The 21,959-nt window shown below is 32.5% G+C and overlaps 1 protein-coding gene across 4 annotated transcripts in view; it reads right to left on the minus strand.

Annotated features, from left to right (window-relative positions):
* LOC129230504 (far upstream element-binding protein 1-like) overlaps positions 1 to 21,959 on the minus strand; it is a 159,559-nt gene that overhangs the window by 113,889 nt on the left and 23,711 nt on the right. For all 4 annotated transcript variants that reach the window (XM_054864909.1, XM_054864930.1, XM_054864922.1 and 1 more), the window contains exons 2-7: positions 21,345 to 21,417; positions 21,197 to 21,247; positions 8,245 to 8,278; positions 6,173 to 6,243; positions 288 to 417; positions 33 to 201 (exon numbers count right to left, since the gene is read on the minus strand). In XM_054864909.1, coding sequence (XP_054720884.1) covers positions 33 to 201; positions 288 to 417; positions 6,173 to 6,243; positions 8,245 to 8,278; positions 21,197 to 21,247; positions 21,345 to 21,417 — 528 coding nt within the window. The remainder of the gene's footprint in view (positions 1 to 32; positions 202 to 287; positions 418 to 6,172; positions 6,244 to 8,244; positions 8,279 to 21,196; positions 21,248 to 21,344; positions 21,418 to 21,959) is intronic.

The raw sequence follows: 21,959 nt of genomic DNA on the forward strand, positions 1-21,959 counted from the left end.
ATGATTCAAGTATACTTAAATAATTTACATACCTGCAAATTTCTAATAGTTTCGCCACCTTTCCCAATAACAAGTCCAACTTTAGGGCCTGGAATCATCATTTCTACTATTGTATGTCCATCAGGAACATGATTTGTATCTAAAACTGTTAAAGGAGGTCCTCCCCGATTTATTATGGCAGTTATGAGTTCTTTTGCTTTCCTACAAAGAAAATTGTAAGGCTGTCACTAAACGGATTGTTAGATTAAATTAGGGTTATAATGCTATTTGAATACATAATAACTTACTCAATTGATTGTCTTGAACCAGTTAAGGTACATATTCGTTCAGGTAATCCTCCACTATCTGCAGCCATTTGAACTTTGCAGCCTGATTCAGCTTGCAGCCTTGTAATTTGTTCTCCTCCTCGACCAATAACTAAGGGAGGGAAAAGACCAGCTTAAAGGGGGAAGAAAAAACTATAGTGGAAGCTAGAATTTACAACTCATGATCAAACTGTCTCTTGGGAATGAAAATACTCAAAAAATCAGGATTTTGTGAAGCATTTTTATATGATATAATTTTAAAATTTAACTTGGCAGGGAATGGAAATAAATCAAAAACTGAAAGGGCTTGAATATGTAAAAAAGTATCAAACAAAATGCTCTCATACCCACATTAGAAATTCTTATGTTTTAATAATTTATATATAAAAAAAACCTTAAATTTAAATTTAAAATGTCACACAAGCTAGCTCTTTTAAATATATTATTCAAATTAAACAAAACTTAATTATTTAAAAAAAATAAAAGCATTACAAGGCAATTCCACAGTGTCGGATGTAAAAATTGCACGAAATTACTTAAAAAATCTAACATATTTACTGGTTAACCATTTTAAAACAGATCAAAATATTTTTTTAAATACTGTAATATATCTAGAAATTTAAATATATGTAGAATTATAAAGCAAAAAAAAAAAATTCTGATAAAAATTTTATTTGAAGAAAAAAAATATTTAACTTGTGATGTTTACGTATGAGCTGAATTGAAAAATTAAGACTAGCAAAACTAAAATCTAATTTTCGGGTCAATGGCTTAATCTGCAACTATGTAACTACTTTTATGTCAAAGAGCAATGATGAAATATTAATAACTTATAAATATGTTTTTTAATTTTAGAGGTATTAAGTGTGAAAACAGGGAATTTTTTTATTGGTGTCGAACGTAATATGTACAAAATTACCATGATGTCAGACGTAAACAAGTGTTTAAAACCTCTTTCAACCACTTTTAATTTTGCTTAAAACTGAATAATATGTTAATGGCAATAATTGATATGTTTAGATAATTCTATTAGATAATTCTCTAATTTGCATTAAATATCAAATTTTTTTGTAAATGTTAATTATCACCCACGTTTATATAATTGGGATAGGAGGAAATAAATTCTTTAAAATATTTTCTTTTGTGTAGAAGATTTTATCTTCCCCTTTTAGCCATTTAAAGCGCCCTTCTGTTCCACATATCACAGATACTTCAATCATTATGCCATTTAACTGAGGGATGCATCTTGTGTAATTTACTGACTCATAATTAACCACAACTGCTGTTCTTTAAGTTGTGCAATAAATTCCATATCTTCAAATTCATCCAATCATTTATTTGAAAAGATATCGATGCATAAAATCACTAGTAGAAAAACATTACCTAGCCACAAATAGTTGCTATATATGTAACAAACAAATGAAATTATTGATGTTGTATTATTTAGGCTTGATCTCTAAACTCTTTCTCTTCAAACATATGCTCCTTTCACTGTTGATTGATATGAATCTGAGACAAGGAATTGAGGAGTTCAACTGTTAATTGAGATAAAACGATGAGACAGCGATGGGTATTTCAATAAATTGTTATTGGGTTTAAACTTTCAAGATTAACGAGTTTTACTCATGATACAAAAAAAAAAGGAAAAAGAACTATTTGTGATTGTAGCACATTGCAGAAGGAAGAAAACATCTTGCAGTTATAAGTGCATTATTGTATGTGGTATGCATACTTGCCAACACAGCGACATAGTCGCAGAATGAGAGAGAGTTTGTGAAGAAATATTTTGCACTAAGGGGGGGGGGGGAATAGGGAAAAGGAAAAAAAAAGTCCGTAACAAAACCATTCTGCGGAAAAATACCTAAGGATAGCTGTTTCACAGTAAAAAGTGTATCACGACTACAAATAAAGGAAATGGCTCGATTTTCTGCAAAAAATAAAATAACTGCGACATTTCCCAAAAAAAAAAAAAAAAAACTTTGGCGAGCGCCAAATCGAGCAATTATTGATGACTTTGATAGTTTGCAACATCAGACATCGGGAGAAATGGTATGGATAAAAACCGGTTCTAAATAGAACTTTCACCACAGGTGGAGCGATTTTAAAGCAACCTAGCTTGAGTTTGACGAACTCGACCGGTGGTGACCACTCGGTTGATCATGTGACAGCTAATGACATCTCCGCATGCTAAAGCACTGGAGCTGAAGTAATTATTTGCCACCTAATCAACCTACCGGTCAATCAACGAACGCAATCGGTGTGTTGATCAAAGAACAGTGGTTTATTTCGAATTCACTACGCAACGCACATGTTTGTTCAAAATACTTGTGCCGACTTATTTTCAAACTTTTTTTCAATTCTGTTGAAAATTTAATTAAAGCCCTCAAAAAATGGCCTATTTGCGGTGTCGTAGGTTGCAGCAACAGATGGAATACTTGATAAATTGTGTGGCATTTTGGGCTGACCAATCGTTATTCAGATAGGGGTGCTTATATGAATGAAAATCTTTTCTCTTTGGAGGAGCTATAGATTTTTTTCTAAATGCATATTCTAATTGAATTATTTTCCATCATTTGGAAAGGGAACTTTTGTTTGCTCTAGTACTTGATTTAAATTCTTTTTTTCACATGAGGCAGGGGGCAGGGTGGGATTTTTTTTTTTTCTTTTTTTTTTTTGCTTTTCATGCATAGAGTATTTTAATAAAATCCTTTTTTTTCTGGGTGGTGGTTGAATTTTCGATTTGTTCTAACTAAAATGTGTATTTTAATTAAATTTATTGTTCTTTTGGCAGGAGGGGGATACTTTGTGATACTGTGTATTGCATACATTGAGTTTTTTTTTCTATGGGAGGGTAACCTATATTCATTTTTCCTCCACATCACATGCATGTTTTAGGTTTTTTTTCTTCTTTTTTTCAAACTGTAATGCATATTTTAATTAAATTCATGTCTAAAAAATTTTTATGAAAGGGATGATATCCAAAACCGCATCAAAATAGAACCATGATATTCAAAAATTCAACAAAAAATGGTTAATTTACCAGTATTAAAGGTAATACGTATTTAATTAAGTATTAGTAACAATTTTGTACAATTTGCTGCATTGTACCATTTCTTGAAAGAATGTTTATTCCTAAATAAATCTAAATTTTGAAAAAGAGGCAACAATTTCTACCCCCTGAATCTTTGAACAAAGGATTGGGGGAGCCAGAGGTCAATCTTTGCTGCATCACATAATAGTGTCAACTTTTCATATTTCTTAGAGAAAAATATTTTTTCATTAAAATCTTTTGAGTTAATAGTGTTGAACGATTGAGAACATCAATTTTAAAATTAGGTCTGTTTGTAAATTTCTTTATGCAGTAGAACATACTTCTCATAGTAAGAATTGAAAATAAATAAATATATATGTATATAAACAATTAGTTATCTTTTACCTTGCATTGGAACCCAAAATGTGTTTTTAAAAACTTCCTAATACGATTTCAGAATCAAAAGAACAACTGCCTCATTTAATCATGAAATTTCAAAACTTTTAACAAGTTGTAAAATTTAAACAATTTGATTCATCATAAATATTTTTTACTTTCTTAAATACACAAAAAAGTAACCATGCCAAGTTTCAATAAAATGCAAGACTGGATGCTAAGCCACATTTTTTGATTGATTTTTGCATTTTTTCTAAAATAAATTAAAGAAATAAAAATATTATTGAAATGATGAATAAAATAAGCAGATATAAGATAGCATATAGTAAAAAAAACCACCCAACATTAAATGATTGAAATACTTGCAGGATGCAAAAAGATTGAAATCTCAAACAAGGCATGGAACTTTTGGCGCAGGACGTGTTTGACGTCCTTGGCATGATTCCAAAACGTACATTTTTAGCAGATATCGTGTAAGATGAAGATTTGAGGGGGGAAAATTTGCAAAAGTCAAGAAGAATGGCTAAGAGGCCATTAATTCTCCTGTCTTCCAATAACATTCATCCTTACAAGATAAAAACGAAAGTGTAGAACATGAGCCAAGATATGAGACAACAAAAATATGGGTTAACCAACATAAGGGTTGGGGGCCCCGAACTTTGAACCAATGTAAATAAGCAGGCAAATAGTCATGTCCAGCACAAAGATAAAAAAGTGCCACAGCCGCAGTAGGAAAGTCAAAGAAGCTCGGTGTCCCCTCTACCAAGGATGTTCAAGACTTGTCAGTAGAAATATGCAGGTCACTTAGCTTAACTCTGTAGCAGGGCTCGAAATTATATTGCTCGATATGCCCAGGGCATGTAAAAATTCTGATTGGGCATAAATCTTATCTTTACTTGCCTGAAATGGCATACAATTTTTTGATCAAAAATTTCTTCCGAAAACTTGTTTAATATTTTATTGAAAAATTAGCACATCGGCATCCTTACCGGATCTCAAAATTTATTTCAAGCGGTACCACAAAAATCATATTTGGACAAACATGAAATCATTAGGAATCGTTGACAAAGTCAGGAAGTGATCTGCTTTAATTTGAGTGCAAAGTGAATGTTTTCGTTTACCGCAACAGGGATTGTCCAGCAACTCTGCATGTGAGAGGGGATTCAGTGATATGAATCAGATAAAAAACCTGTCCATTGCATTTTCTCCATCATTAAGACCTAACAATTTGATGAGAATTGCAATTGATGGTGTGCAATCACAGAATTTCAAGCTATCAGTGGCAAATCAAACATTGGTTGTTTTACACCAAAGGAACAAGATCTTTTTTCGATTAATAGTTCAGCTGAATTAAAGGATAGAGCTTTCAAAATGCTTCTGGCAGGGTTAAGTTAAAGTTAGGCGCATTGGCACCTAGATTTTTCTGCTTTGAGTTGCTAAAATGCTCTGCTTAGGCCTAGCTTAAAAGTAATTTATGTAGCTTGAGAACGTCTATATATGAAGTTAGAAATAAATGAGGACGGGGAGTAAAAATATGTCTAATTATTTTGATGTACATTTTGGTATTAAAAATAATGACTGGATGTCAAATCGTGGTCATCAAATTTTAATTTCCATTTGCAAAATAAGACTAATGACCGCTTATTTAGAACCCTGGCTTCTGGATGAGCTGTGCACTTTTTTTGCCAAGAAGTCAGCCACTTCGTTTCCAGGGACCCCACACAATGGAAACAGAATCCATATGGGAAGGGAGGGTAAGTTGAGGATGGGCCACTCACACTTTGGTCTATCTCTCAAGCGTAATTCAAACAGCGTCCGCACATCACATTCGCCAGGTAAAGTGGACAGAGTAACGTTTACAGAAAAGGGAGAAGCATTCATACTCTGTGGACGCGAAAATGGCACATGTCAGTCTCTCACCCAATAGAGAGAGCGCACTGATCTCATGGAGACCAATGAAATGCGACGCCCAGCTCTATGGACGTCAGAGCCGTCAGATATCTGGCTTCTCGTCCCGTCGACGGGTCCCGTACAATACGGCTTGCTGTCACAGCAACTTATACTTTTTACCCTAAAACCAGTACAGCCGAAAACTGGTTTTAGGGTAAAAAGTAAACTTTGGTGACGGATGTGCGGACGCAGTGTAAATGTTGCATTACTCACAAGTGAGATAGCCACTCGCACTTGCTATCTCTATTTTTCCACGCTACTTTAAAAGAACTGCTGAACAAGTCATTTTGAATTTACAATTTGCATTCTTTTACTTCTGGCTTTCCACCCCTATTTTAGTAAAATCCAAGCAGACTCTATGCCTGCGCAAATTCGTAAGAGGTTTCAACTAAGGAAAAAACACAGTACCTGTTCAAGTAAATCTTAATAAAAATAAGTAAAGAAATTGAAAAGAATTGGGGAAATATAACACATGTACAAATCCACTTACTTAATCCAACCATTTTATCTGGAACTTTCCACTCTTCAACAGTGATTGCATTTGCAATACCACCAACTGATCTGTAAAAGTTGAGATTTTTTAAAATGTGAAAGCATTCAATAAAATGAAAAACTGGAAATGCAAGCTACAATATAAAAAATTTTCAAATAACTGCTTAAAAAAAAAGAAAGAAAATGCTAAAAAGCATTTAAGTCTCAAAAAGTATTCAGTTGATATGATTTATTTTTGATCAGAATTCAAAGACAACACTCTAACACTAATCTATTTGGAGTAACTCTTTTAGCAATAAAATTCTAAATTTCCTAACTGTATCAATGGACTATTGTAGACTTCATAATTTTTTGTTTTTTTTTTTTTTGATATAAGGGATGAGAACTGCTAATCAAAGCATTGGAAATCTTAAAGTATTACAATCGTAGAAATTTTATAATAGTTATAAAAGATTGAATTCTTTAAGGCACTTGTAATGATAAAAATAAATATTTTATGGATACAATAAAACCTAACATTTTCTAAGAGAAAAAGTGATTTAATTATATATTGCAGTTCAAAAAGTATTATAGTTTATTATTATTCCTAAAATAAATTTTACAAAATTAAGAACAGCAACCTGAGCCTTCAAAATCTCTTAAGCTTGCATTGTAATTAGAGAAGTTACCGAGTACTCGGTAGCTACTCGTTACTCCGCCCTACTCGGCCAATTTGCCGAGTACTCGGTACTTAGGCCAAATACTGATCAGATACTTGGCCAATACCAAGTGGTTGCAAAAAATTGAATATTGTCCAAGGCTAATACTAAAATTTATTAAAAAAATAGCAAGCATTATATTCTGAAATCATTTACAATTAAAATTTATAAATCAAATTTAAATTTTGAGAATAATGAAGTTTGTAATGTTCAATAGTATAAATCTTTATTTTAATGTCTCCAAAGTTAATAAAACTTATTTATTAAAAATTCTGCAAAAAAAGGTAAGTATAGAAAATGTGGAATTTTTACATTATAAATGGATTTTTGCTACAAAAAAAAAAAATAGTTATAAAAAATATAAAAATACCTTTGCTTAAAAAATAAAAGGAAATAAAAACAATGTTAAGAGCACAGTGCAGGAACACTGCAGACACGTGTTTTGGTGTTACAAGGAATTCCTTTTTCAATGCACAAAATGGGAGCTCGTGGATTGAAAGCATCCGACAAAAATCAGATTTTTTTTTGGTCGAATGTCTTTACATTCTTTAGCGCACATGTTATGCACTGAAAAAGACGTTCCTTGTAACGGGGGGGGGGGGGGGCAGAAATACGTGTCTGCAGTGTTTTTGCACCTTTGTTCTATTAAAATTATTTATGTTTGGCGGACTAAAACTGTAATTGATTGGTATACAGTGAAACCCCTCCTAACGGACACCCCTCTTATGCGGACAATTTTTAACTCCACAGTTCCAATGCAAACAACATTATTAAATCCCTATCCTGCGAAACACCTCTCTATTGCGGACAAAAAAAAATTGTCCTGCTAGTGTCCGCATTAGAGGTTTTACTGTAATTTGTTTTAATTCCAACTTGATTAATCATACCTTTTATTTATTTTTAATTTTAAAAATAATTTTTTTTTTTTAAATTTTTTGACACAAACAAAATTGCTTCATATAATGCGTGATTGAATTTCAGCAGGAATTTAGTATTAAATACTATTATATGGACAAGGAGGTCTATACTGCTATTCCAATAAGTTCAAAATTCATTACATGTGTGTCTGTGGTTCTTCTTAAAACATAATTGGTACTTCGTAACTCGGCCGAGTACTCGGCTACTCGGCCAAAGTGCTACTCGGTACATCTCTAATCGTAATAATAATAAATAAAGAATGCAACAACTTAGGGGCTATGGGATTAGATAAATAATTTTGAATATACTCGTACTTGCCACCAAAAAGGTTATCAGGTTTGGCACTTCATGATTGATCAACATTAATATCTAAGAATACTAGCAAAAAGACAAAATTGTGAACTCTGTTACACTAACGTAGCAGAAGATTAAGAAAATTTGTCGAAATATTTACCTTTGTGCCTGAATAGATGTCAACTGCTGAACAGTTACCTGAAAACGAACACAAATCTACAATGCTTACAGGTTATACTCATGGAAGAATAGCACAACATAGTTATATGTTTAAAAAGTGTCAAAATTGAAATGCTTCTATTATTTTGCACCAGTTGATGGCCACAACATACTGATTGCTACAAAATTAGTGTTAAAAATGAGTGGTCATTACTCATGTTTTGCAACCTAATATTTTGATTTGGATTTCGCGGCTAGATTTCTAAACATAAGGCAAAATTTGACACCTGAATTTTGAAATTGCATCAAAACTTTTCTTTTTCCGACGTATCTTGATTGAAATCTGTGGCTAAAGTAGTAATTTTTAAAATCTCAACTTTGTACTTGTAAAAAAAAAATATCTTCCTCTGTATAATTTTTCAGATTTTTTTAAATGTAACCTTGTACTTAGCATTTCTATTTAATATTGACCTTTTTTTTTATGTTATGACAAGTGTATATTTAACAGCATTTAAAATGATAAATTGGACACTTAGATGTGTTCGTTTTGATGCCTAGAAATTTATCCTAAACCTCCTTCCCATGGGTGCAACTTTGGTGATGTGTTCAACGGAAGATATTTTGAGTAACTACCCCCCCCCCCCCCCCACACACATGCTTAAGGGAAAATTTATATGTATTAATGTTGTAGTTTTTAACTATCCCAGTTTTGGAATCTGTGTTTAATTTGAATTTTAAGCTTTTGACTTTTTTAACAACATGGACCTAGTTCAAATTGTAATATTTAAGCGTTTTGATATTATAGTTCTAAAAACCGCCCATAACGGCGGGTCTTGGGGCTTCTTTTTTTTCACATGAGGGAGAGAGCAGTGGCGCAGACTGAGACATTAAAATTTGTAAGGAGGGGGGAGTTGTTTTGAGGGGTATTTTTTTTCATTGGGGATCTCGATATTGAAGGGGGTTCGCCCTTGCCCTTGTGGGGGGTGGGGGGGGAGCAATCCCAGAGTGGGATTTCGTTTTTGCTTTAGTATTTTAATAAAATCCTATTTTCTTCTGGGAGTGGTTGAATTTTCAATTTGTTCTGACTAAAATGTGTTTTTTAATTAAATTTATTTTCCTTTTGGGGAGATGGGGATACTTTGTTTATAATCTTGTGTATTGCATAGATTAATTTTTTTTATAGGAGGGTGCCCTTTATTTATTCATTTTTTCCTCCAAATCACATGCGTGTTTTAGTTTTTTTTTTTTTCCCAAACTGTAATGCATATTTTAATTAAATTCATTTTTCTTTTGGGGGGAGGGGGATTCTTCGTTTTAGTTGTGTAAAATGCATATTTTTAATTTAGTTTTTTTTATGGCAGGAGGAGGGGTGATTCTTATTTTTTCGAATCATATGCATGTTTTAGTTTTTTTTTTGGGGGGGGGGCAGCAAACTGTAATGAATATTTTAATTAAAAATTATTTTTTCTTCGGATCTTATTTCTTTGAGTATTGAATAGATGTTGCATCTGTATTTTTCTGGTATTGAGAACTACAGATAAGTATGTGCTAAGAGATGAAGACTAAAAACTTAAATATGAGAGTGGCATCTCTGTTGAAACAATCACCCCTGCTATAACATAAGAATTTACACTAGCATTACATAAATTAGCATAACAATTTACATTGCTTTTGGATAGATTTGATTTTTTTCTCTACTTACCAATTGCTGTTACCATGGTGTTAATATTTTTTACCATATAAATTTAGTTCAAAGTTCCTGCTTTTTTCCCATAGCGAAAACTGAAAATCTGTTGGAAGCCCTAATACTGAGTTTTAATGCTTTTCGTTTTCATATAAAGGAATTTATCTAAACAAGAAGTTGTGCAAAATTTCTTAATAAATAAATAAATTAATTTTTCACTTTTGAAATGAACCGCACTTAAGTTTGTCCATTAGTTCATTTTTCACTTCACGGAGCATCCTTGCAGAAAGAAATTAAGTCCAGAAAATTTGTCGCAGAAAGTAAAATAAAATTCTGCCTCAAAGGGCGATATCTAATGGTAAAAAACTTCCATATAATTAAACACTTAATACAAGCTGAATCATTGGACACCATAATTACAAAATGACATCATCAGTGTATCTAAACTTGGGGAAACAATTTGAGGAGCAATTTGAAATTTTGTGTAACAGCTGGGTATATTCTATAAAAATCATTAAAAAAACTAAACCTAATCTAAAACTTTTTGAGTTTGATGCTCATTTTAAGCACTAACATAACAATGATTATTTTTAAATTGATAAAAAAGTTTTAAACACTATGTCATGATTTGAGAATATAAGCATCTTTAATTTCCTATATTTACATGTCTGTCATAATAAAATAGCACCTAGTATAATCAAGCAGTATAATGGCATAGCAGATAAAAATAAGAGTGTGTTACAGAAGCCGATGCAATCGAATTTCAAAAGCTACATCAAAGGATTGCACCTACCCAAAGTTCATATTTTTTGGCACCTTTCGATGAATACAGGCTGGCAATCAGTGATGATATGTACCTAGGAGTGGTCTCATTTTAAAGCTGTTGAATGGGGCTTTAAAATGATATGCCACCAGGTAGGGGTTACAATTTCAGGACTCCCAACACATTTTAGCCATAGAAAGGGGTAAAAGAGGACCTTCAAATCAAAAAGGGGATTAAAGAGGGCCAGTTAAGATTAAAAAGAGGACCTTGGGAGCAATGCCGGATTAACATCTATTTGCGCCCCTAGGCCAAACTAACAGATTACGCCCCGCACCTCACATATCCGAACTCTACTGAAATCATAGCCCCAAACCCCTCCTCCCCCCAGCCATTCTCAGAGGCTTAGCAAGTGAAGATTTCGCGTTCCCGTGTGTCGACGAAATGAGGGATGGTTTTCCTTCTTTGTTTTCGTTCGATGATGTTCAAATGGATGGGTGAGGGTGGTGGGCCGGGAAATTTTCAGAAATTGACGCGTTGGAAATGCAATTTTAGGCCATCTAAGTTCATTTAACAGGAAGTAATGGCATTCGGAACTTGCCCCGATTTCAGTTTTCGAAACTGCAATACGTAATATACGTAATTATATCTTATTCTTAATGTTACAGAAAGGGATGAGTTCGGGGACTCACTCCTCTCCCTCCCCCCCCCCCCCCACGTCACAATTATTCTTAACAACGAATTTTGGAAGATTTTCAAAAAGATGAGAGGAGGGCTGAAGTCAGGATCACGCCCCAGGAGGGTTTTCAAACAAGTTTCTAGAAACGAAATTTTAGACGCTCTGTTATGTGGCGTGAAAGTGGGGCGCTAGACATCTTTCCCCTAAAAAAAATTCGAAATAAGAAGTGTAAATGTGTATTTGTACTATCTTCAATGCATCTGATAGTGCTGGGTGACGGGATGGGTTTGGGGACTTTCCAGCGGAAATTTTTTGCTATTTTAGATGATCTTCAAAGTGTTAGGAAGAGGCGGGGATCGGCAAGAATGCTCTAAAAAAGAAAATCAAGTTTAGATAATTTTTGAAAATAATAGTAAAAGCGGGTTCACATGGAATTTCCTCTGAAGTTTTTATAAAATTAAAGTTATAAAAAGGTAATTTTAAGCTACCTTTGGTGAAGTAAAAAGATGGGGTCTTGCTCAAAAAACACCTCACTCCCTTTATTTTGCTTTTTTTCGCAATCTTTTTCTTATTTTTAAAAAGTATGTTGTAATACATCCTGCTCCCACTTTTTCTTTTCCAAAAATATTTAACTGCTTCAGTTTTTCCATAATGTAGTTTTCAAATTCCTCCCTCAAATTCTTGTCTGTTTAAAAAACAAACGTTTTTGGCCGCAGAAAAAAAATTTCCCGCTTTGGACTGAGGTGATCTTTAGGTGATCTTTATCTAATTTTTTCCGTTTTATTTAAATTTAAACAACAGGGCTCTTGAATTTCTTGATACACTTATGTGTTTCATTCATTTTTACCTTAAGATTTAGAACTGCTGGTGTCTTTTTCTCTATTTTAATTTTTCTTCTGTTTAAAACATATTTCGGGGGATCCCATGCATTTTCATCTACTTTTTTATGATTTTCGTGATGATATTTTAATTAAAGATATTCAGAAAAATAATATATTGGAAGCAAACCTCGATAACCGATATAATTATAAACAAAAATATGTAAAATTGTGTATAGTAAAATATTTATTAGGAACTTGCATGCAATGCATGTACGTAAAGAGAATTAAAGCAGTTAAGGGTGAAAATGTTGTGCAAAATAGGTGATATGATTGCCAGAGGCGCCCCGATAGGGGGTCACGGGAGGTCACCGTTACATCCAAACTTTTCTTATTTGGCAAAAAATATCCGACTGTTCGGAAAATTTGGAGACAACATAATGATATTTTTGTTTGGATCTCTGTTTTCTGATTTCTCTTTTCGCTAGATGTTGGTACGTGATGTGCATACTCGTACTTTGTCATTCGGTAAGATTTGAAGTTTCATTCGGTAATATGACATTTCCTCCCCACCCCCCCCCTCCACCCCCGAAAATAATAACTTCTGGTGCCTCTGATGATTGGCAGTCATAATTAAATATGAATTAATAAACTATTAATTGCGAAAACACATACTTACTGTCGCAATTTAAAGAATCAAGAGAAAAATAGTTTCAGTAACAAGAGGGTTTTAAAACTGAACATTTTCTAGGTCATGATTTTTACTAATTTTTCTGTGTGACATACCTCAAAAAGTTTTTTACTTTGTCAAAGCCAAGGGGTGAACTAGCCAGCCGCGCCGGCGGGTGGGGCATTCGGTTTTTTTTTTCTTTTTTTTTTACCCTCAAACCTGTGGGACTCAGGGATTTTTTTTTTCTTGTTTTTTTTTTCTTTCTTTTGGTGCTTTCAAAATTGTGTGACTTCGTTTTTTTTCTTTTTTTTTCCATTTTGCCCAAGAACGCGTGTGATTTCGGTTTATTCTACTCCATGTAGTAACGCATCCCCCCCCCCCCCCCGAAAGCTGATTTTTTTTTTTCCCTCTGCGACATGCGCCCTTTTTGGCTTGCGCCCCTAGGCCAGGGCCTAGGTTGGCCTATTGGGTAATCCGGGCCTGCTTGGGAGGACCATTTATAGTTAAACCCAGGGAAGCACCAAAAGACAAAGTAGCTGCCTGCTACTAAATCCATAAAGATAATTCGTTAATTAACCCTAATAATGATTTTCACTGATAAAATAACCTTCTGTACAACTTAACGTTTTATCCATTGAATTATATTATTTACAAACATTTGGATGGGACAGAGTGACAAGCAAGCAACTAATGATCTTACAGAGTAATTTTCACTAAAAAGTAAATTTTCCACTAATTAACTGAAAACTGGCAGATTATAAATAACCAGTTAAGTGACCTATGAATCAGTGTGTACCTAATTAAGACCTTTTAGATAGTTTTTAAAGTAAACATCTTAGTACATAGTCATTTACAAAACTTTTCGCGTAACCAGTTTAAACAGAATTCATTTTGACATTAGGTACTGCAAGGCAAGAAGATAGTTTAGAGGCCATGAGAGAGTATCCCCTCCCCCCTTGAGCCCTTGTACTTAACACATATTTCCTACCCTAATGAGAGTTTATGACCAAACATCAAACCCAGGAGGTAATTTCTAACTATGCTACTGCCTAAGCTCAAAATTACTAGAGGTTTGCAAATCAATTATTAGTATGATAAGTATCTTCTAAATCATTTCTTCATATATATATATATTATACCAAGATTGTAACTGTGTTCATGTATACATAGAAATTACTATGAAATAAAATATTTTATTGAAGTGCCCACATCCAAATATATGCAAATGCTGCTAAGTGAAAAATACACTGAAAGCAAATTTGAGCCTGATTTACTAAATAATATGCAAGTTCAGATTCATAGTTATATATTCAAATTGAAAATACTCATAACAAATAAGGATACAAAAAAATATAATAGTAATTTAGTTTTTTTTTTAAACAAAATTAAAGAATATAATCTGAGGTAGCACATATCAAAACAGCTTCCAGTTCTCAAAAATATTAAAATAATTCCAAGACGCAAAAGGATTAAAATCTCGAACACTAGAATCAAATTTTCGCGAAGTACGATTACAGTTGGCATGTTTTCCAAAAATGTATTTATTTATTATTAACTAATATTAAACATAAAATATACTAGTCTAAGATAGCAAATGGGAAAATAACATTCGACTGTCCAAAATATTAAAATATTAACAAAATGCAAAAAGATTGAAATCTCAAACATGACAAACAATTCAGTAAGTGTTTCCAGTTGAACTGAATCATTGCTTTGGTTACTCGTCTGGTCAGGGCTAACTCTGTATTAACTACTAGTTCGCTTGGTACTCTTGGCTTCCTTAAGTGGTTTCCCACCTCCAGTTCAGTCAAACCTATGCCGGGCTGATGAGTGCTAATAAGCACGAAACTGCAGTCCTCTGCTGGAATTGACTGAGCTGGCGGTGTATTTAATGTATGACAAATCCGCAAAGTCCAAGTAAGTGCAATGTTGCCAAGGTTCCAAAAATAAGAAAGTTAATTATCTATTAAAATTAAACATAAAATGAGTTATTCTATGATGGCGTATGTCAAAATAACTCAGGGTTCATACCCTTTAGGCAGAAAAAAATTCAAGCACTTTTCAAGTACTTTTCAAGGTAAAAAATTTTGTTTTCAAGGCAATATCATAAATTTGTACTAAAAATATTGTATGCAGATTTCATTTACTACAAACACATAGAAATAAGGCAATAATGCAAAAAAGTATAGGAAAACAAAATTGCTTTTTCTACAAGGAGAGACGCTTTGATGAAAGATCTACTGCGTTGAAAGTTTTTCTGAAAATGTCTGAAAAGTTTGGTCATAAAGAGAAGCAGATACCAAGAGGTTTGATTTTGAGGTTTTTCAAAGATTGCAGCAGTCAGAGGTTTGTATATTTTCTAGAATCAGCAAATTAATACTTAAAAAAAACCCTTTCATATTTGCTTTTAACTTTTATGGGAAGAAACTAAAATATCCAAGTTCAATGGCATTGCCAGAGAGGAGTTTTTGAAGTCACTCCCCCCCCCCCCCCCTCCGGTTTCAACATTTATTTCCAATATCTATACAGTGGTTTATTACAATATAAGGGCGGTTAGGACAAAAACACTACCCAGAAAGTTATTTCAGTTTGCACTATTAAGTTCTAAGAATATTAGGTTTGCAAATCATTTATAAGTATGCAAATCAATTATTCATATGTATTTATTAGCTGTTCAGCCACTAAGGCATTTCAACTGTCCTCGAGTAAATTTAAAAATTAGGAAATAAGAAAAGTTTATGAAAGTCCACAGTCCAGTCTCTACACCTCAAAATATACAAAGGCAGCTTAAGCAGTGATAAATACTCTGAATGCAAACTTGAGCCTATTCAGCCTTCATTGATTAACTTGCAATAGACAATAAATGTGCAAGTTCAGATTTATAGAGCCATATTTCGAAATTGAAAAGATTCACAAGAAGTTGACATATATTATGACAAAAGTAGTTTTATTTTGGGAAAAAATGGGTTATTGTTGAAATTAGACTTTAAATTTAGAAAGGCAATAATATTCAGGTGTAATTGTGATTTGTGAGTTCATAAAAAATTACCTGAAAGTTTCAAAGAGCAAAATGGGGCGAGGGGGGGGGGGAATAATTTTTAAAACTAAGACCCCTATTACTTGAATATACATATGTACAACAATAACTTTTGCTATGCATACAATTCATAAAATAGTTTATTAAGTCAAAATATTCTGCATAGAAATACCATGCCCAGTGCCTGTTGATAACCAGCAACAGGCACTGGGCCTAGCTAGGCTGGTACTGGTCAATTTATTAGATCCAAATGAAGATGAATGACCTTCCTTAAGCTATCTACCCCTTTGCTGATTAAAGCCTCTTTCAGTAAGCTCCAAGTACCCACAAATTTAATAAAGTAGTAATTTTGAACATTTGAGGAAAAGGGGAAAATTGGAGATATAGGAAGGTAAAAGCATAAAAACGAACACTACTGGATTTCAAGTGAATAATCATAACACAACCACCCCTGTTATACACTTTATTTATTTTAGCAGACATAAAAAAATGATGTACTTATAAAAATTATATAAATCAACTTTATATTTAAAATACAAACTTTAAGTTAATTTGTTAGGTGCTCAACTGCTGAAATTTAAATTTTTTTTAAAAAAAATCTGCTATGACCAAAAATTAGGTAAAGATAATCATTCAAAATTGCAAAAATAAATAAGCAAATAATTAAACAAGACCAAGGTAATAAATTCTTTAACTCTTTAGTTATTAAAATAAAAAATAAAATAAGCTAATCTGATGTAGCAGTGTCAAAATAACTACTAATTGCCAAAAATATAAAAATATTTACAAAATGCAAAAGGATTGAAATCTCAAACAAGGGAAGCAAATTTTCGCGAATTAAGTTTAATGTTGTCATGTTTCCCATAAAATAAACTTATATTTTACTGAAATTAAACATAAAATATGATAATCTACGGTAGCAAATATGAAAATAACATCCGATTAGTGAATATATTTAAATATTTGCAAGATGCAAAAAGATTGAAATTTCAAACATGAGAAGCAATTTTTCGCAAAGTCTGAGTTCGTTCGACGTGGCATGTTTCCCATGAAATAAATTTATTTGTTTTTTATTAAAATTAAACAAAAAATATACTAATCTCAGGTAGCATATGCGAAACTAACATTTGATTAGCCAAAATATTTAAATATTTGCAGGATGCAAAAAGATTGAAATTTCAAACACAAGAGCAATTTTCCGCGAAACCCGAGTAAGTTCAATGTTGTCATGGTTTCCAAATTAATTTCTTTGTTAATTAATGAAATTAAACAAAAAATAAACTAATCTAAGGTATCATATGTCAAAATACCTTTCGGTTGTAAAAAACATCAAAATATTTACAAGATGCAAAAGGATTGAAATCCCAAACACGGAAGCAATTTTTCGCGATGTTGCATACTGAACACATGTTCAGAAAATTGCATTGGTGAAATACTTTTTTAAAACTTCTAAGCACAATTCGTTGATTTTTGAGAGAATTTAAGCACTAAGAAACTTTTTCAAGGTTTTAAAACTTTTTCAAGGTTTTCAAGCACTTGAAAATGAACTTTTTTTTTTCAAGCACTTTTCAAGGTTTTTCAAGGGCGTACGAACCCTGTAACTTCTGATTGCCCAAAATGTCAAAATATTTACAAGATGCAAAAAGATTGAAATTTCAAATACTCAAGCAATTTTCTGAGAAATCCAACTAAGTGCAATGTTGCCACGGTTCCATAAATAAGGAAGTTTATTATCTATTAAAATTAAACATAAAATAAGCTGATCTAAGGTGGCATATTTCAAATTAACTTTTGATTGCCAAAAATAGCGAAATATTTACAAGATGCTAAGAGATTGAAATCTCAAACTTGACATGCAAATTTCAGCGAAGTTAGAGTAAATTTCATGTTACCATGCTTCCAAAAAAAAAAAGTATGTCATTATTTTTTGAAATTAAACATAAAATAAGCTAATATAAGGTAATGTATGTTGGAATAACTACTGACTGTCAAAAATATCAAAATATTAACAAGATGCAGAAAGGTTGGAACATGCAAACACACAAAGCTACTTTCGCGATGATGCATATCGAACTCAAGTTCAGAAAATTGCACTGATAAAATGTGCCCTTGAAAAATATTTAAGCACACAATTCAATGATTTTCTACCAACTTCAAGCACCAACGTTTTTTTTTTTCAAGATTTTCAAGCACTTGAAAATGATTTCTTTTCAAGCACTTTTCCAACGTTTTTCAAGGGTGTACGAAGACATCATAACTCCTCCCTCAAACCTTCTATTTGCTAGATTTCTGCACTTGCAGCGGTTGAAGGAGGAGTAATGATGTCAATCTGAAGTGAAATAGAAAATGATATGTTAGACAGAAGACAAGTTGAATAAAAACAAGGCTCCACGGCTGCGTGATTGGGCGTAACAAACATTAGCACACACTATCTTTTAATGCAATGAAAACTTTAAAAATCTGACTTTTAAGTAAAACAATATAAAAGCGGGTTAAACGAACCAAAATGTTAAAAAGCGGTCAAAAGCGAACTTTATCCGTAAAAACGGACTTTAGCAGAAAAAGCAGACCATTTGAAAGCCCCTGCAATTTCAAAAAATTTAAATTTTAAAATAAAATTTTAAAATTTAAATGTTTTAAAAAGTGGCAATTTTTAATTTTTTAAAAAATTCCCGTAGTAAAGTTAGTTGTAAAAGTAGTGTTCCGAAAATTGTTTGATGCATCAAAAAACATATAGCAAAATTCTATCATGGGATCTCAATGGGATCAGGAGGTAGAGCTTCAGAAATACACACTTTTGCAAATAATGTACCAAATTAGTAAAATTTTATTTTGTAATAACTAATTTGTCTATACAGTGTGCAGGACACTATTAAATTAATAAACCTCAATGATTACATTATAGTACCATGTCTGGAAACCTCTCTTTAAAAGAAAACTAAAGCTGATTAGCCCAAGTGTACCAGGGAATATCTTTTTACTTCGATAAAATAGGGATTTCCCTCAGGGGAAACCCATTTTGTAAGATGGAAGACGATTCATCAAACAAACAAAACCACTCTTTTATAGCAACCAGGGTTGGCAAGTTTTTGCCGGGGGCGGAAAAAATCATGGAAAAAACCACGGTTTTTACCGCCCGGCAAAAATAGGTTTTTGCCAGTTTTTGACAAAGTGGCAAAAATAGATTTTGTGTTAACTTACGGACAGTTTTTTTTCCTTTTATATAAAAGTAAAAGCATGAAAAGATTTTGATAAAAGGCTTTGCCATTTTCTGTAGAGTGAGCTAGTATTACTGAGTAAGCTAGTATTACTAAAAAGTAGAGTGAATATAGAATGCACATATTGATCAGCTTTTTTTTTCTTCTTTTTAAATTCTTCTCTTGGCTATCCATTTTCCCAGTGAGAAAAAAAAATGCATTATCTCTTTAGTGAGGAAAAGTGAATATTTTTCTATATTCAAGTAAATATTCTGTTATTAATTAAATAGCTTAAAAATCTTAGTGGAATAAAAAAAAGTGATTAATTAAATATATATATAATTAGAATTCAATTTTTTTTTATTAATTTACTAAGCTTAAGTAAACATTCTTCGTTTTTAGCATGGAAGGAATCAGCTCATTCTGAAAAAATTGTTTTAGCAAACATTTAAAATCTTAAGTTTTGCAATCCCAACATTTGTTTTTTATTTATTTTTCACCTTATAAATTAGAAGTAACATGGAGAGACATAACTAAAATATTAAAGTGCATTATTTATATCATATTGTCACTATTTCTTGATTAACACTATAATGCTACTTTATTTGCAATTAGGTTTTTGCCATTTTTGCCGGTTTTTTCCATTTTTGCCATGGTTTTTTCCATTTTTGCCATGGTTTTTTCCATTTTTGCCATGGTTTTTTCCACTGTCCTGGCAAAAATATCTTTTTGCCGGCAAAAAACCCAACCCTGGTAGCAACAGAGTAGATTGTAAGATCTTTCGATATTTCCTGTGATATTGTATCTTTAGAACACAACCCATTTCATGGTCACTGCACTTTTCCTTGTTAATTTCTCACTATTTATCAAGTGCATGATGGATACCACTGATAAGATTGCAAAAATCGCTTGTTTAACCATTTAATAAACCTAATCACTCCCATGCAAGAAAAGGAAATGAACGGATGCATTGGTCTCTTCCAATGATTGTAATCTCCATGAAATAATTTATTGACCCTAAATGTTACTCATAACATTGGATTTTCAATGGTGTCTTCAGGGATGCCTACCTGGGGGGGGGGGGGCGGTCATGGCACCATAGAAATTTTTAGGGGGATGTTTTGTAGGGTATTTTTCACTTTTTTGGGGAGGGGCAGGGGGTTCACAATATTTAGGGGATGCACCCTTGCTCTTAGGGGGGGGGGCACCCCTAGTGTCTATGTGACCATTCTCCACTAAAAATTGTAAAACAGCCACTGCTTGTTTTATTGTAATGTGTTGCTTGTTTCATTCAATGAACTATTTAAAATAAACCATACTAAATATGGTATTTTTCACAAAACCCGTATTTCTAAAGCCCTGTATCTCCTGATCCCATTAAGATCTCATGCTGCCATTTTGCTATATGTATTAAAATCTAACAAACTTTTGTTGATAATTTTTTTGAAATTTTAAAATTGCCACTTTTTGTCAAATTTAAATTTTAAAATATAAAATTTTCATTTTTTTTTTTTTTTTTTGAAATTGTAAACTCCCTTCTTGTGGCATATCATATTAAAGCCCCATTCAACAGCTTTAAAATGAGACCACTCCTAGGTAAATATCATCACTGGTTGCCAGCCTATAAGCACCCTAAAGTGAGAAAACATGAAAAATTTTCATGAAAATTTAAATATTTAAAAATTAATAACTTCAAAAATAATTGTGCTACATAACTAAAATTTGGTATTTTTCCATAAGTCTATGATATGTTACTGCATAACAAAAATCATGAAAATCTGAGACATCAAGTCTGAATCAGTGTGTTGATTTGACATGGAATGACCCACGACGAAAACAAAACAAGCCTATGGAGGAAAAATGAGAGAATGTCAATGTAAATTCATGGTTATGGACAAGTGCAGTAATTAAAGCATATTTTTCAAACACTCAATTTTTCTTTCCGTCCCAACTTCCATTTCGGAAATTTTGTCGAGAACGAAATCCGTCCTGAGACGGAAGGACTTGCAGCCATGCTACTCCCGCTTAAATTTAAAATCTCGTTTCTAAAATGGTTTAATTAGCTTTAAACTAATAAAAAGATATTTATTGAGAACAACATTATTTCCTACCTTTATTGTCATCAGAAAGAGCAAGCTTCTTTGTGTCAGGGAGACCAACTGCAAGACACATTTTAAAAGCAAAAAGTAATTGGAATGAGAAATAATGGATAAGCTTCTAAGAAGAAAAATATCAGAAAGTAATACATAAACATACTTGTAGCTTGAACATCCTCAAGAGGTCGTTTTGTACCAGTGCTGTCTACACCAGAATGAATTTTAGCTGCAATCTATGGGTTTAAAGAAAAAAAGGTGTAAAATATAATTTATAAGCATAAACCTATCTTTAGTTTTACAAAATAAGTTCAACAACAAATCCAATGCAAGCTGCAAGACCTCTCTTATCATCCGGAATCTACAGTTCCACCCGCTTTAGCCATTATCAGTTCGTTATAGACAGCGGTATTCCTGTTAAAGCTGAAATTACCTTTGCAAAGATAGTTAAAACTAATTCTACACACCAGCAAGATATAGGTGAAAATTAACGGTCGTCATAGTAAGATAAAATGAAAATAAATAAATAATGAAAGTTTTTCATTCATTTATCTTCAAATTTCGAAGATAATTAGTGTCTAATATGGATAACAATTTTCAACCAATGTATCTGAACAGCATCAAAAGTTATCCGTCACGCATGAGTCTGTATTATCTACTTATGACAGTCACCACAGACCACGTAAAGAAAAATAATTAAGTGCTAACAAAGAAACATTACTAAATACATGAAAAATACTGAACATTGAGCATGCATTGATTAATTAATGAAAGTCAA

The sequence above is a fragment of the Uloborus diversus genome, chromosome 1 (assembly GCF_026930045.1).
Source record: "Uloborus diversus isolate 005 chromosome 1, Udiv.v.3.1, whole genome shotgun sequence".
NCBI classification, from domain to species: domain Eukaryota; kingdom Metazoa; phylum Arthropoda; class Arachnida; order Araneae; family Uloboridae; genus Uloborus; species Uloborus diversus.